This window comes from Thunnus thynnus, chromosome 19 (assembly GCF_963924715.1).
Source record: "Thunnus thynnus chromosome 19, fThuThy2.1, whole genome shotgun sequence".
In the NCBI taxonomy this organism is placed as follows: domain Eukaryota; kingdom Metazoa; phylum Chordata; class Actinopteri; order Scombriformes; family Scombridae; genus Thunnus; species Thunnus thynnus.
In genome coordinates, this window is record NC_089535.1 from 23355507 (window position 1) to 23370141 (window position 14635).

The following is a 14635-nucleotide window of genomic DNA, read 5'->3' on the forward strand; positions in this document are numbered from 1 at the left end:
CCTTGAGTTTGAAAATGGCTTCAGTATTATTATCTTTATAAGAAAGAGTAACGTTTCTTCTATGAATAACAAGTTGACATGTTAGTTGTGTTGTCTGTAGACAGGAGTTCTAGCAAAACTCTTTAATTACAAAAACACCTGCAAAATACTAATTGCTAAATTACTCCTGGTCTTGCATGTAAATAGATTTAGTCTCACATTAACAGGACTTTTTTCTAAAAACCACTTTTCTTTCATGGGGATTCAGAGTGCTCTCATCTGTGTATTCCCAGCCTCTGAGGGCCACTGACAATCTCACACATTTGAGGCAGAGTGCAAACAACAGGATATGAAAAGCGTACCTGCAGGGCATGTCGATGAAGTTACATCCAAGGCCTCAAGTACACAGTCATAATCTATTATAATTCTCATCTCTAACCTGATGCTCACACAGACCAGCTCTGTGAAACTGTCTCGCCTCGCTTTGATCTGCAGCGTGCGCCGATACTTTGTTCTGTATGTTTGTGCGTAGAGTCATAGCAAAGGGTTTCTAAAATACAGATAAACTTCAAAGCACAAAAAATAATGATGCACATTTCATATTTAGATCTATTATTTAAAGACATAAATAAATATGACAATAACTCCAGTCAGCGATGATTACTCCGAACCCTGCGTGAAGAAAGTCAAAACTTATTCAAATTACCTCATCTCTCTAGAAGATTTTAGACACTTTTGTCTTTAAAAAGGAAGTTTTTGAGAAGGTTGTTTAAACAAAACTTTAAGAAGTTCAAAGAAGTGTTTGAATAATAATTATGATGTTTAAGAAGATTAACATTAATTATGTTAAAATGTAGATAAAAGTATAAAAGACAAAATGTGCAGGAGATTTAAAAGCACTATGAGAGAGATTTAAATAGTAGTTATCATATGATGCATTTCTTGTATATATTATCTATGTTACAAATGTTGTTGCTCTCAGTTCAGTGTGATGTAAGATAATGTCACTGTGACACTGTGGTATAAGAAACCCCACTCCTAGGCTAGTTGAACTCTTGAACTTGTTTCTATCTTAGGGTTGTTTGCTGACTTGTTAGCTAGAGATATCTTTGCCTTAAGCTTATTGTCTTAGAAACTGTGTGGATCATGAGGTACCTAGTTGAGCTAAATTGGAAAAATGTCCTTGTTTGAAGTTATTGACTGACCGATAGGTCTCTGCGGGATCATACTTGTTTTAGAAGGGGTAACAGTTTGTGGAAGTGTCCATTTAGGGACCTGACCGTTTTTAGCTTTGCTTCTGGAGAGATATAAAGCTGCCTGGTTTGTGTTCACAATCTTTAGAGAAAGGGCCGACTGAACAACATGCTTTCTCTCCAAAAATACAAGATAATTGTATTTTTGTTTTGTGTTTTTGTGGATTTGTATAATTGTTACTGATTGTGTGATGGATTGTACAGTGTCTACAACTGCTTCAACAAGTAACAATGTTAAATGCTGTCTTTATGTCTCTGTGTGGTTCCTGAGCAACGATGCAAAAACTTCCACAACAGTACCTGTTCAATCAGCCTTGTACTGAGATCCCACAGATTTGCATGACTTTCTGCCAAAACATTTTTTCTTAAATCATCACCATCTCTACCAGCCAGTAAGAAAATATATGTGGATAAGAAGATATTTCATTAATTAAAGATCATTTCTTGCTGCCTCTGTAGGTCACCAAAGTGTAAACCAGCCTGGTACAACTTTCAGGGCCTAGTCAGTAATATTCTGACTCCATAAATTACAGGTATACTGTGTTTAATTGAAAGATTTAACTTCTTCAGAACTATTTTTCCTTCTCATTTGTTAAATGTCTAAAGACCGGAAGCTGTAGGAGAACTTCTTAAAATACAGTCAGTTAAATCAAGATCTATTTGATCAAAGAATAAGTAAACAAGACCACAAATTTGATCAGGCATTAAACACCAACTTTTGATACTTGACAGTTTTCTATACTCTGTGTAACAGACACATTTCTGTAGGTGGTTTAAAAAAGTATTGGGGTTCCATACCCAGCCCTTTACACATGCCCACTCGAGGCTGGCTTTTCTTTGTTGTATGTTGTGAGCGTACGCAGTTTACAGTCTGTTTGTATTGTACCAGGCAAGGGCCATCATCTGGATAAAATGTTATTTATCATGAAATCGGGTTTAATCTCATCCTTTGTTTACTATTTGGACCACTGATTTTGTCCAATGAAGCTAAATATAATCTACTTTGCAGACAGCCATAAAGACATGAAGCAAACATATACATGAACACACACTATTCCATAAACCTCACCAGTTACAGAAAGCAGGGTCCAGGTGCCATTTCGGAGCTCATCTGTGGGTTTATCCAGTAAGAGGATTCGACACTCGTACAAGCCCTGGTCATCCAGCTGCAGGCCCTCCAGCCTCAGAGCGGTGATTCGTACCAGAGACACCCGCCCTGCAGAAACAGAGTGCAAGTAAAAAGGTGAGAGGGAAAGCATGGTTGAGTGGTGTGGGGCATGAGAGAGGCCGCCAGCATGTGATGTTGATTTCACTTGTCATCTCCAAGGTCTGAACTGTGTGTAATAGTTGGAGTGTGATGCTTTGCTGTATTGAAAAAGGACATTGTCCTCAAACCTCGCCTGAAACGACTGCACACAAACACATGCACAAACTCACACAAACAACAGCCAACACATGCGCACACAAACTTAGAAATATGATCTCCTGGTTGCCAGGTGACGGCTCCCTCGAGCCATAGCGTAGCTCGCAACATCAACCCTTTATCTTTTCCAGTCTGCAACCCACACTTTCTGTGTCCCTCTACTTTTCACACTTTCTTAGACAGCCAATTGTCCAGTGACCTAACAGCATGGAACAGCATGGCTGAGGAGAAACTGTCAATGAAAGCATTATGTAAGGACACACAGTCCTCTCTCTGTGCCATCTGAGAAATAAAAACATGTCAACAGCAAACACACTGCAGTGTGGAAGCCCCTGCGCCACTGGGATGTCTGTGTTAGAATGGTAATTATTAACAGAGGCTCTGATTTCTGGTGACTGTGGCAGGGAGGGACAGTCCTGACAGTCAAAAAGAACCAGGAAGTTTGAGTTAGGTATGTTGGCAGCGATAACACACCCTATTTACTTTTCCAAGCCACCAAAGGGGACTAAATCCACAGGGAAAAAGAGGGGTGGGGGGTTAAAGTAGAGCAAAATACACATCAGCATACACTCCGGGATTAGTAAATTTCAGAATCCTACCCTTTGACCCCTGGCAGATTTTTTCCTCTCTCATGTTTACTAGCTCAGTGTGATATAGGTCACCATAGCACCTTAGAGGGAAGGTTGTGCTGAGGCAGTGATGTTGTGGGAACGTGACTGGGAGTTGTCAGATAAAAGGAAAGGAAAGGGTGGGGATGAAGTCAGAGCATGACCTTACACCACAACTGCTGCCATCTGAAAAAGGCATGATTGCAAGAGATTTGAATGTGAGGTAAACTGAGCATGAGGCCGGATGAGAGGTAGAGCATGGTAAGAGAGAAACACATAGGAGAAATTTTGAGTAGTTGTTTCACAGCGCATACAGTAAAATTTACTGTATGTCTCTGTGTTTGTGCACTGAGAGTGTAAAAACAAGGGTGTGCAGGCATTCAACACAAGCTTTAGTTCTGCTTTAGTTCTCAGCAAACAAATCAAGGGTGTAGTTAAATTATGTCAATCTTGATTTACATTGTTGATGTAAAAAAACATTTCCATTTCTTCTTTCAGTCCAAACTCACACATGGCCACCGATGAAAACAAAGTGTTTATAGTGTATATGGGGGTTTCCATTAGAAACAATTAAAATTCTTTATCATAAAAGTTCCACATAAATTACTTTTATCAGTTGAAGAGATTTTCAACCATTAACACTATTGTAGCAGTAGAATTGCAGTTTCTTTTCTTTTGTTTTGCTAATTTCATTCACAAATGTATTATTTATTTTTAAATATCATTTGCACTCTTGCAGAGATTAGTCTGCTAACCCTATGTGGTCAAAACATACTTTTTGTGATTTTGGTCTGGGGCTGTTAGCTCTTAGTTCCAAATGAGCGTAATTTTAATGCTGCAGCATACACTAATATTTTAATAATGATGGTTTCAACAGTTTGGAAAAGACTGCTTCCTGTTTCAACGTGACAACGCCCAAATACACAAAGCCAGCTCCATAAAGAAATTGTTTTCCCAGTTGGCTGTGGAAGAGCTTGACCGGCCTGCACAAAGCCCTGACCTTAACCTCAACTACTTTGAGCCAGACTTTATCACCCAACATCAGTGTCTGACCTCACTAAAACTCTTATCTGAATGGAGGAAAATCCCTACAGCCAGTTCCAAAATCTTGAGGAAAGTATTTACAGAGGAGAGGAGGCTGTTAATGTCCATGATTATACAACAATCACATATGGATGTAATGTTAGGGTGTCCACACATTTTTAGCCATGTTGTTTATCCTTGTTCATTGAACTTTGTAGTCATTAGTTTTACTGGAAGAATAGCTGCACTGGTAAGAGCTCATGGAGATCCAAATAAAAAACACAACCATAAATTTCCCTGTGCTTTATTTTATGCAACATTTAGCCATCAGCTGTGTTTGCATGCAGTATGCAATACAAGCATAATGCTCTAAAGCTACAACAGGGAATGAAAATGATACAACAGGTAAGCCCCACCCCCTCCAACAACACTGACTGGAGGAAACTAAACTCACTCCTCCTCCACTTCCTCCTAACGTCCTCTGCCCTGCTCATCCCCCCTCTGCTCACTGGCTTTATTAAGTGATCTGTAGAGTAGCTTTTTGAGTGGTCCGAGCTAACCAATATCCTCTATCAGCTCAATTCATGCACACACACACACACTGACACACCGACACACCGACTCGCTCACACACACGCACACACAATTGCCCGATTTAACAAACTGTTTCCAACTGAAGCCGTCCCCCCACCCAAGGTTTCATCCCTCAAAACATTCTCAGGTGACAGAAACACAAAACCATTCAGCGCCGTGACGAAATACAACTCTCCAAAAATGAAAAGGTTCTTTCTGAAATGAAAAATCTGCACGCTCTGACAAAAAGTGTTTTGCTGGTTCAGAGAAGAATAGATTATCAAATGTGGTAGTCGTGTTTTTTATGTTGTTATTGCTTTACTGGTCTTGTGTTTTGTTGATTGATAATTCTGGTCTTGTCCAAGGCTTAGTAGAAAATGAAGAAATGGATCATGTGATTTCAGCTACAAAAAAGTCTGACTTCAAAATGACACATTTCAAACAAAATTCTTGAGACATAATTACTGATGTGAAATCCTTATAAAATTCAAGACAAGAGGCAGGCCCTTTACTGACAAAAGAAACACTTTCAATGCCATGGAGTGTGTGTTTTTTCTGAGCTTTATTCAGAGTGAAGGACCAGAGATATTGATTTTCTTTCATCCAAAATGGATATGTAACATTTTGGAAATAAAATTTTTAAATGATAAAGTACGTCTTTTGGTGAATCATTGGCAAAGTGTCTTGTGTGGTTTGACAGGGCTCTACACGAAAATGTATTTAAATTCAATACCGTTCCACACAAGACACGGACGTTTATGTCCCCGAGAATGTGATATTCACGGGCAGGAAGCCCACATCATCTCTGGGAGATGTCGTCAGCTCAAGGCAAGCCGTCCCGCTGCACAGAGTCATTCAGGTTTCAGCGACAGAAAGAAGCAGATAAGGTTTCACTCCTTGCTGCTTGTTGCCCTATTAAGCTCTACTGTGTGATCGTTTGAAATTTGAATTGAGAGCTCTGTTGCTACCAAAGGCAAAACTACTCACTGCTGTAAAACATGAGTAATCCCAGTGCAAACTCTCATGTACATGTGGGAAAGGAAGCATATTATATATGTATACATATAAGCCATGTTGGCTGTGTGTAATGTGCTACGCCTGCACACAGTCTGCTCTTGCTGATTGTGATGGAATTTACATGTGAAGAGCTGTATTTACTTTTTACAAAGTCTGGAGCTGTATGGGGGCTGAGGAACTCTGTCCTGTTCGCAGAGCAGACACTAATCCTTTGATCTTTACTGCTATTGCAACAAATACATTTTAAACCCTTTTAGCTCTTAACACTCTTAGAAGGGAAGAGGAAAATATAATGTATCTTGCACTTTTTGAAGCTATACAGACAGTCAAACACAAAGACTACTGATGTAGGAGGTGGCCTGCAATTGGAGAGGTTCATCCATTTATGGTGGCAAAGAGGGAGGAAAAGTGGGAAATAAATGAGTCTCAGCAGAGAGAATCGCCAGGTGAATGTCATAAGAATCCCAACAGCCAAACAACAGTTGGACTCCAGTAGAGCCCTGAAGCCAAACCGTTAAGACACCCGAGAACATTCACGGCCTGAGGAGGTGAAATCCACACCAGTCTCCATCTCTAAAGCGTTAGTTTCCCATGCTGCACCTGTTACTCCCACACCAGCCCAATACCTGTGAGAAAGCCTGATCTCAGCATCCGATTGGACAAAGCATCTTTTTCAAACCTTTTGTATCCGTAAAGAACAGCAGCTTTCTGTTTGTCACTGGAGAGCCATGTGATTAGCATACCTGTCCTTTTAAACAAGGTACTTTTCTGTGCAGGATGCTTTATGGTCGAGTGAAGTGTACAAAAAAAAACATTTTGCCAAGTGTTAATTCACGGGCCAAAGGGTGGGTAAATTTTAGGGTTTTTACTACCAGTATATTGCCCTGCCTCTTCTGAAACTGACATTGAGTGTAATGAAGTGTGACATCAGTGTATGTTGAAGGATCGTCTTCGGAGTCAGCGACAAAAGGCTACTGTCTTTTATGAGCCCGGGCTGGAATTAAAGTCTGCTCCGCTCCCACTCACGATAATTCATCAGCCAAGGTTCACACTGTCTTTATTGCTATGTAAATGTCTGTATCATATTTCCTGGTCAGGTTGGGTGAGGGAGTGGCATCCCACTCAGATGAGAAAGGCCTTGGCTAAGCTGAAAGCAGGTTATGATCCTTTGGCAAACAAACACCTAGATGCACTGATTACTGCTCTTTACTGAATATCAGAACTACCAATGAATTTGTCATACCAAAGATTTTTTTAATGTACTGATGTAATGACTTAAAGGATCAGCTTGCCAATAGTCTATATTTTTCTTCTTGTCAACAAGCTGCCCAAAAAGACTAAAACCAACAATGATCTAATCCTAACAAGTATTCCCTGTGTAGCTAAAGCTTGATATGCCTTATTCCTCTATGCCACAGACCCCCACTGTTGTCCAAAAACAAGTTAATTTTGAGTCAGCCCCACACACACACATCATCCTGCTGCTGGAAATACTGACTAGAGTACCAAAACATCTATTAATCCACAGCTGAAAATAGTCCCCAGCAAATGTGACATTTACTTCTGTTTAGTAATGTATTTAGTAATGTTTGTGAGAAACTAGAGAGCCCAGCTGTTTTAAGAATTTAAACCACATATCTGTGAACCATTTGTAAATGTACCAATGGACTTGCAGCATAGTCAGACAGTCGGTTTTTGGTTTTGGTCTTTTCATGGGCTTTGAATAAGAAATATAAAAAATAGATAGAAAATAGAAATAGAAAAATATTATTCTTAGGGCTGCAACTTACAAATATTCTCATTTTTTGATTAATCCATCTCTTTCCTCAACTGCTGTTTAGAAGGTTAAGAATGAAATTTCAACCTCAGTTTTTGCAACATGGGCAAGGGTCCTTAAAGTGCTCAGAAAAAATGGAAATTTGAACATTTACATTTCCATGACAACCGAGACAAACCCCATCTGCTAATGAAGATCATGTGACAGGACCAAAAGCTCCAGAAGAGCTACAACATGGAAGTTGTAATTGAGTTGGACATATGTGGCATCTCTGGGATCCCCACTAGAATTTAGTTGTCTGTTTGTAATAACTGACACAAAAGTGCACCAGGAGGGTTTAAGAGGTAAAATTTCTAATTGGTTCAGCAGTAATAATTGTTTGAAATATTGATTGCTTATATCCACAATCTACTAATATTCAAGCTGCTTAAACTAAATAATAATTAAATGTCTTAGTGCTAGTTAACTGTCTGCTACTGTGTCTGCTCCAGCCTCAAACTGGAATTTATTTTACTTTGAAGTGGTATCATCATGCCTGCTTGGGCAGTTTCTTTCTAAAAGTGCACTTGAGTCAAAACCCAACATGGTGCTCCTGCAGAAATTCAAATAGCCTTAAGGTCAATAGGTTGAATTTCACTTCAGGCAGCTCTGTGGAAAAGAGAACGACTCTGACAAAAGGAAGATCTGAGCCACCCAGACATGCTTTCCTTTTGTCCACATTAGTCCCATTGTTTGTGACTTTAAAGGATAACAGGGGCTACACAAAGGTATTCTTGGTCCAATGAGGATCTTTTTCCCCAAAGACTCTCTTTGTTCTCAGAGCCGTGGGCAGAAAGTACACAATAGATGATGATGCAATGCGAGAGATTCAGCTCCTTTAAAAGTAGCTCCCACTGAGGCTGGTTTGAAAGGCAATCAAGGTGTGGTGGTGACTATACTCTGAGAACCAGATATTGCTATCCTTTACATTCTTTCCATGGAAGAAACAGGGACTGAGATATGTTAAAACCGCCCTCATTCTAATGATTTTCAACTGTTATAATGACAATTTAGCAGACCCAGGCTGATACAGATACCTACAAAATGAACTTGCAAGTGCTCTCTGGTATCACAATTATGTATGTGTATGTAATTGTGGCACAGTTTGTGAATGACCACAAACACATCTTTAGATTTTTCTTTTCCTTTCATCATTTCTGTACTACGATTGCATGTTGCTTGGAAGCTGACATATCCGCTGATATGGATATATCTATGATAAAATAAAATTACACAAATGTTTCAAAGTTAGTGTCAAAATCCTAGGCTTCACATGCTTTCATCGTGACACGAACACCACGGAACACTGGCAGGAAGCTTTGATCATAATAAAATGTTATCATGCCATATAAAACAAGGGTCTGGAAAAAATTAACCAGAATTACTCTTCACATGTAGAGAAGGAAATAGCTGTTTTACATACAAATATATTGACGCATAATATCCTGCTTCATACTGTTGTAGATGATTATAGTCATTTTTTACGATAATTTTTTACGATTTTATAATTGCTCACCCTCATATTGTGGATGGACGCGAGGCACGTAGGATCCAAATTTGATCAGGACGGGAATGTCGAGTCCCTGTCGAACCCATTCCACTACATGCAGGGGCGCAGAGGACACAGCAGCTGGGTCTGATGCAGGAAAACTACACTCCAACTCCACCACACCTCCAACCTTTCCACGCACTTCTGGACTTGCACCTTCGATGGTCACTGTAGGGTTGTCAGAAGCAAAAATATGCAAAATAAATATACAAATAAAATAAATCCTTAATATGGACAATAATGTGCAAATATCTTGGATAAGATTAGCTGTAGGGACAGTGAGATGCAAAATATCTTTCTAATAATATGATGGAGATACTTACGAAATAGGCAAAAAACTGCCACCACAGTGAAAGTCTGCAAATATGATCTTGATGACCCCATATCTGTCACTCATACAACCTGCAGCATGTTCAGTCTGTTGGCAAAAAGAGACACAATTGTCACAATCACATTACTTCCTTGGCCGCACACAAGAAGACAGCCATCTGTGACAGATTTCCAAACTAAAAAGGCTATACAGCAGAGCTGCCACTTCTGTCATAATTTTACAGACAGGGGGAGACGAGCGTTCAGATTTTTATACAGCTTTCCAATAACTGGAATTCATCCCATATCATTACACAAATGGGCAGAGCCGCCTCTGCTGCCAGAAAACTCCCTGGCCTTATATCCCTTTCTGAAAGTAAATGTCATAAATGTCACATAAATCTTTTGAGAGTCACGTGCATAGTGACATCTAAGTGTTTTATTTAGAGCACATCAATGAAGACATTTGGCTGGAGTGGCCAAGAGACTCAGCACTCAAGGACAGAGATGTGACAGAGTGCAACGTAATGTCAAGATGCACTGACCGATTCCATCCGGACAAACCGATCCCTGCTTCCATTTTTGTCAAATGTGTAAAACAGAGTGAGGAAATCAACATGATGGAGCAACAGATTTAAGATAAAAACAACTTCCTTACACATTTGTCCTTTTGTGATATCATGCAGGCCATTTACAGTGTGCCAAGCTGCTAATGGTTAAGGTCAGATTTGATGGGAAATGGGGTGATATCAGCTCTGTAACTACACCAACCAGTCTTCCCTCCCTTGCTTCAGCCCACATTTACAATGACATCTCATTAAGCTAAGTTAATTACAGTACTCCCATGTAAGAGCAGAGGCTAATTTTTGGTAGCAATGCCACAGAAGAATATTGCAGGACAGTGTTAAACATGTCTTCATACCCACATAGGCAAACATCCAGAAGTGTGCCTGATAGAAGCCACAAACTGGCTCTTTGTTCAATAGACATACTAGGAACTAAATTGCAGTTTGAGTATATAGTATGTTAACACTGGCATAGTGGAAGAACTGTTCAGATTCTTTAGGCTACTTTAATACCCCTTTTCGACCAAGGCATCTCAAGGGCCAGTTCGGAGCTGGTGGCTAATCTCCTACCAGCTCTTCGCATTTCAACAGCAAAAGATCCAGTTCTCGGCCGGGAAAACTGGTTCTGGAGTGGCACTGACTCTTTGCTGGTCTAGAAGCAAGAACCATTTATGTCAGGGGCGGGATTATCGCCCCTGACAGGCAAGAAAGGCAAGAAAGTAATCATGTAGATTCCCAATATGTGGTCAGTTTATCCAAATAACACCTGTTTGGAAATTTGCTGCAACATGTTTCAGAGATGTGAAGGGGCCACTGTCTGGTGTTACACCATATTTGGTGACCCATCAGATTGTGTGACCTGCAGTGTTGGAAGAAGTACTCCTTTACTTAAGTAAAAGTGTCTAGTATATGAAATACATTTAAAAAAGTATATCATTAATACTGATGAGTCAATGCATAAGCAGCATTTTAATATAGCAGTCACAGCCTGATCTGAGTACTTCTTCCAACACTGCAGGTCACACAATCTGATGGGTCACTAAATACAGTGTAACATGGGGTGAGACAGCCGTCAGTCATGTGATACAGTCTGTCTTGCTTGAGTATACTTCAGTGTGATCAGTCTGCTGGTAATGGCATACTTAATCGTTCATTTAGTAGGCAGGATGCGGTATGTACGAGAGAAAATAAGGCTGTGATATACATAGATGGTAACGTAGTCCGCCATTGTTGTTGTGCTTGAAGTTCTTCCTTTTTCCGTTTTACGGTGGGTGGCAACCAGTGTTACGGTGCATCATTGCCACTGTGTTGGAGTGTGAAGTGTAGTTAGTGTTAGTGCTTGGAAACCAGAGGCATGTACAGTTTTGTACCCTCACTGTAGGGGTCAAGCATTCAGACTTGTACAGTTTTTTCCTTAAATTTCTCACCCATCTGTATATATATATATATATATATATTTCATGATGAACTTGTCTAGAGTATATGACAGGATTTTGTTTTTGTTTTTGAGAGTGAACGGTATCAGATGTAGCCATTTTTAAATCCCCCACCACCGTCAGGTGAATATAGGCTGTCGTAGCTGTCACTAGCTGTACTCATATGAGAGAAGTCAGTCTATGTTTTCGAACTGGATAACAGACAGGCTTAGGTGTAACACAGCAGTAGAGTTTCCTTCCGTCTCACACAGTTTCTCCATAAGCGATATGATCTAACAATACAATCTGATCTTGTTTGTTTTCTTTTTGGCTGCTTCCATTGGTGGCTGTGGGGAAGGGGGGGGGGGCGTTAGGTCATGAATATCAATTTTAAGTGTTAAGCACTGCTATGGTTACTGTTGACTAAATTATTATAATCATTATTATTATTATTATTATTATCATTATCATTAATGGCCTGTTGTTGCTGTTGTTACAGTGTTTGTTGTTATAGATTGTAGTTGTTTAACTAAATAAAATATATGAATGGTCAAACTCAAATTACTTATTCTCTAACTCTACTTAGTTCACTTTCATATAGTTTGTTTCAGGGCAACTGGCTGAAATTCACCATGACCATCCATCCTCCAGGCAAGGTTGGTCCCTGAATAAATACCAACATACACCAGCCAAAAACCACCACTATAGGCTGGTTACCAGTATGACTAGCACAAATACCAACTTAAACCAACCGGTCATCAACAAAAACCACCACCTTAGACTGGTCACCAGCACAACCAGCACAAATACAAGCTTAAACCAAAAGGACACCTGCAAAAACCACCAACATAGGCTGGTCACCAGCATGACCAACAAAAAAGTACCCACAGCACACTACAAGCTGGTCACCAACAAGAACAGCACAAATATGAGCTTAAACCAGCAGGTCACCAGCAAACACATCAGCATGACCAGCATGAATGCCAGCTTAAACCAGCACCAGCATACACCAGCAAAAACCACCAACATAGGTTGGTCACCAGCATGACAAGCAAGATGACCAGGAAAGATGGTCTATGCTGGTGATCAGTCCCCAACAAAACCAGCTTTGCTGGTCTATGCTGTGTTTTTCAGCAGGGAGAGTTTGCTTTGTTGCTTATGAATTCAACTTCTCATTCATAAGAGGGAAATTGTGTCATTTCTTCTTGCTTTATAAGTTATTAGTCTCGTTTTAAGTCCAAGTGGCACTACCACAATACCAAATATATAAAAATACAAGTAAAAGGTTTTTTTTTTAATATACTTTTACATATTTTTACATATTATACATATTCATAAGCTGATTATATTTTTTGTATCTAAAATATTTATCTGCAAAGTACAAAGTAAAGAGGCATCAAATAGAAATACTCAAGTAACTCAGTGGTTCTTAATTACAGCACTTAATTATAGCAGTACACCACTAATAATACTACGGACCATTTGAACTACACTTCACACTGCCAGCAAACATACTGAGATTGTCTAAGTCTTGAGGATGTTGTTGATGGACACTTTTGTTCAACACTGCAAGGCACAGCAGAAATGAAGGAGCTGTTCACAGCAGGAGAGAAGTGTTGGCAGAGGTACAGTGGCTCAAATGACAGCTCATAAAACAAGAGAGCAAAAAAAAAACAACACCACAAAACAAAAAAACCCATAAATCTTTGGGGAGAAAAAAAAAAACTTACCCTTTGTGAAATTTTCAAATTAGAAATCGGAGGTTACGAGTTGAGTGTAGGCACGCAGCTTTTATCATTATATTAAAACTTTACTATCCACCATCATTACAACTTGTTCTAGACTATACCTCAGCAGTATAAAACATTGCAACATGGAGACATGATACATTACAGGAAACGACAACATGTACAGCAATAATAGCATAATAGGCAAGCCACACTATACTTTATACTCACAGTACTGTATATTTATAGTGTTGGGATTTAGGACACTGAGCTTTCTTAAAATGAACTTCATAATGACAGCTTCAAATGATACTGTTATTATAAATGAGTCCCTTGTACAATAGTTTATTTTGTGAAGTTTCTTGTGCATGGTGTCGGTTGTACTTTCAAACTTTTACATAAAGGATAAAAGGTTCATTGTTAATTACAAGGTTGACTTCAATAGCTTTGTATGGTCAGAATAATGATGTCCTTGTCATCTTCGGTGAACTCTACACTTCCTGAATATGAAGAGTGAACACACCCTCATCCCAGCAGCAGCACAGACCATATCTGCTCTCCCTAACCATAACGCTTTTATGGGCTTTTTCATTTCATGGCTGGGGCAAAGTCTGAACCGGTGAAAAACAATTACGCAGGCTGTCAACAGCTGCTGCGCTCGTTCCAAACACACTCCCATGCTTCAGCAAACAGCACAGCATACAAAGATTTTCCACAAAGTCAAAGTCAAAATAAAATCCCCAATCGGTGGCGCGTCTGCTGATCGCCGTCTTCTCATACATCAACATACTTCTATTCCCTGGCCTTCACCCGCATGGCTTTATGCAAAGCAGCACAACAGAGAGTTTATCCAAACTTATTACATTTGAATTAGGCGTCGAGTGTTTGCTGAGAGAGCCAGACACAACAAGGTAAAGCTTCAACATTATGATTCTGTTGCTTCTCATCTTCACACAGTGGGTGAGGATGAAAGAACAGCACAAACACGCACACACACACACACACAAATTAAGACTGCCTGTCACCATGACTAAGTAGTGGCAACTCTTCCCTGTTTGACACATAATGAACAGATGCTCAGCATCTTTTCTTGGCTCTTCATACCAAGAGAAGCCTCTTGTTAATTCATAATAGATGGATGGAAATGATAAGGATTGTAAGGCTCTGTAATAACGTTCATCGTCTCAGTGATTAAAGAAATATAACCTGACAGTTCTGTTCTGCATCCAAATACAGACTGCTACAGATGAATAAAAACGTTGTTTATATTTTTATGGCGCTGACAAGGTAAGACTTATTTGTGGCTGGCAAAACAGCAAGGCAATAAAGTGAAACAGTAGTAAGAAAAATTTTCTTTAAATCTGTTGTGGAGAGACA

General features: G+C 39.6%; 1 protein-coding gene across 1 annotated transcript in view; it reads right to left on the reverse strand.

The window, feature by feature from the left end:
- The window catches only part of igsf9a (immunoglobulin superfamily, member 9a), a 53989-nt gene that overhangs the window by 33977 nt on the left and 5377 nt on the right, over nt 1–14635 (reverse strand). Inside the window, exons 2-4 of the mRNA XM_067574268.1 lie at nt 9565–9659; nt 9209–9409; nt 2302–2448 (exon numbers count right to left, since the gene is read on the reverse strand). Of these exons, the coding sequence (XP_067430369.1) occupies nt 2302–2448; nt 9209–9409; nt 9565–9625 (409 nt within the window). The 5' untranslated portion in view covers nt 9626–9659. The remainder of the gene's footprint in view (nt 1–2301; nt 2449–9208; nt 9410–9564; nt 9660–14635) is intronic.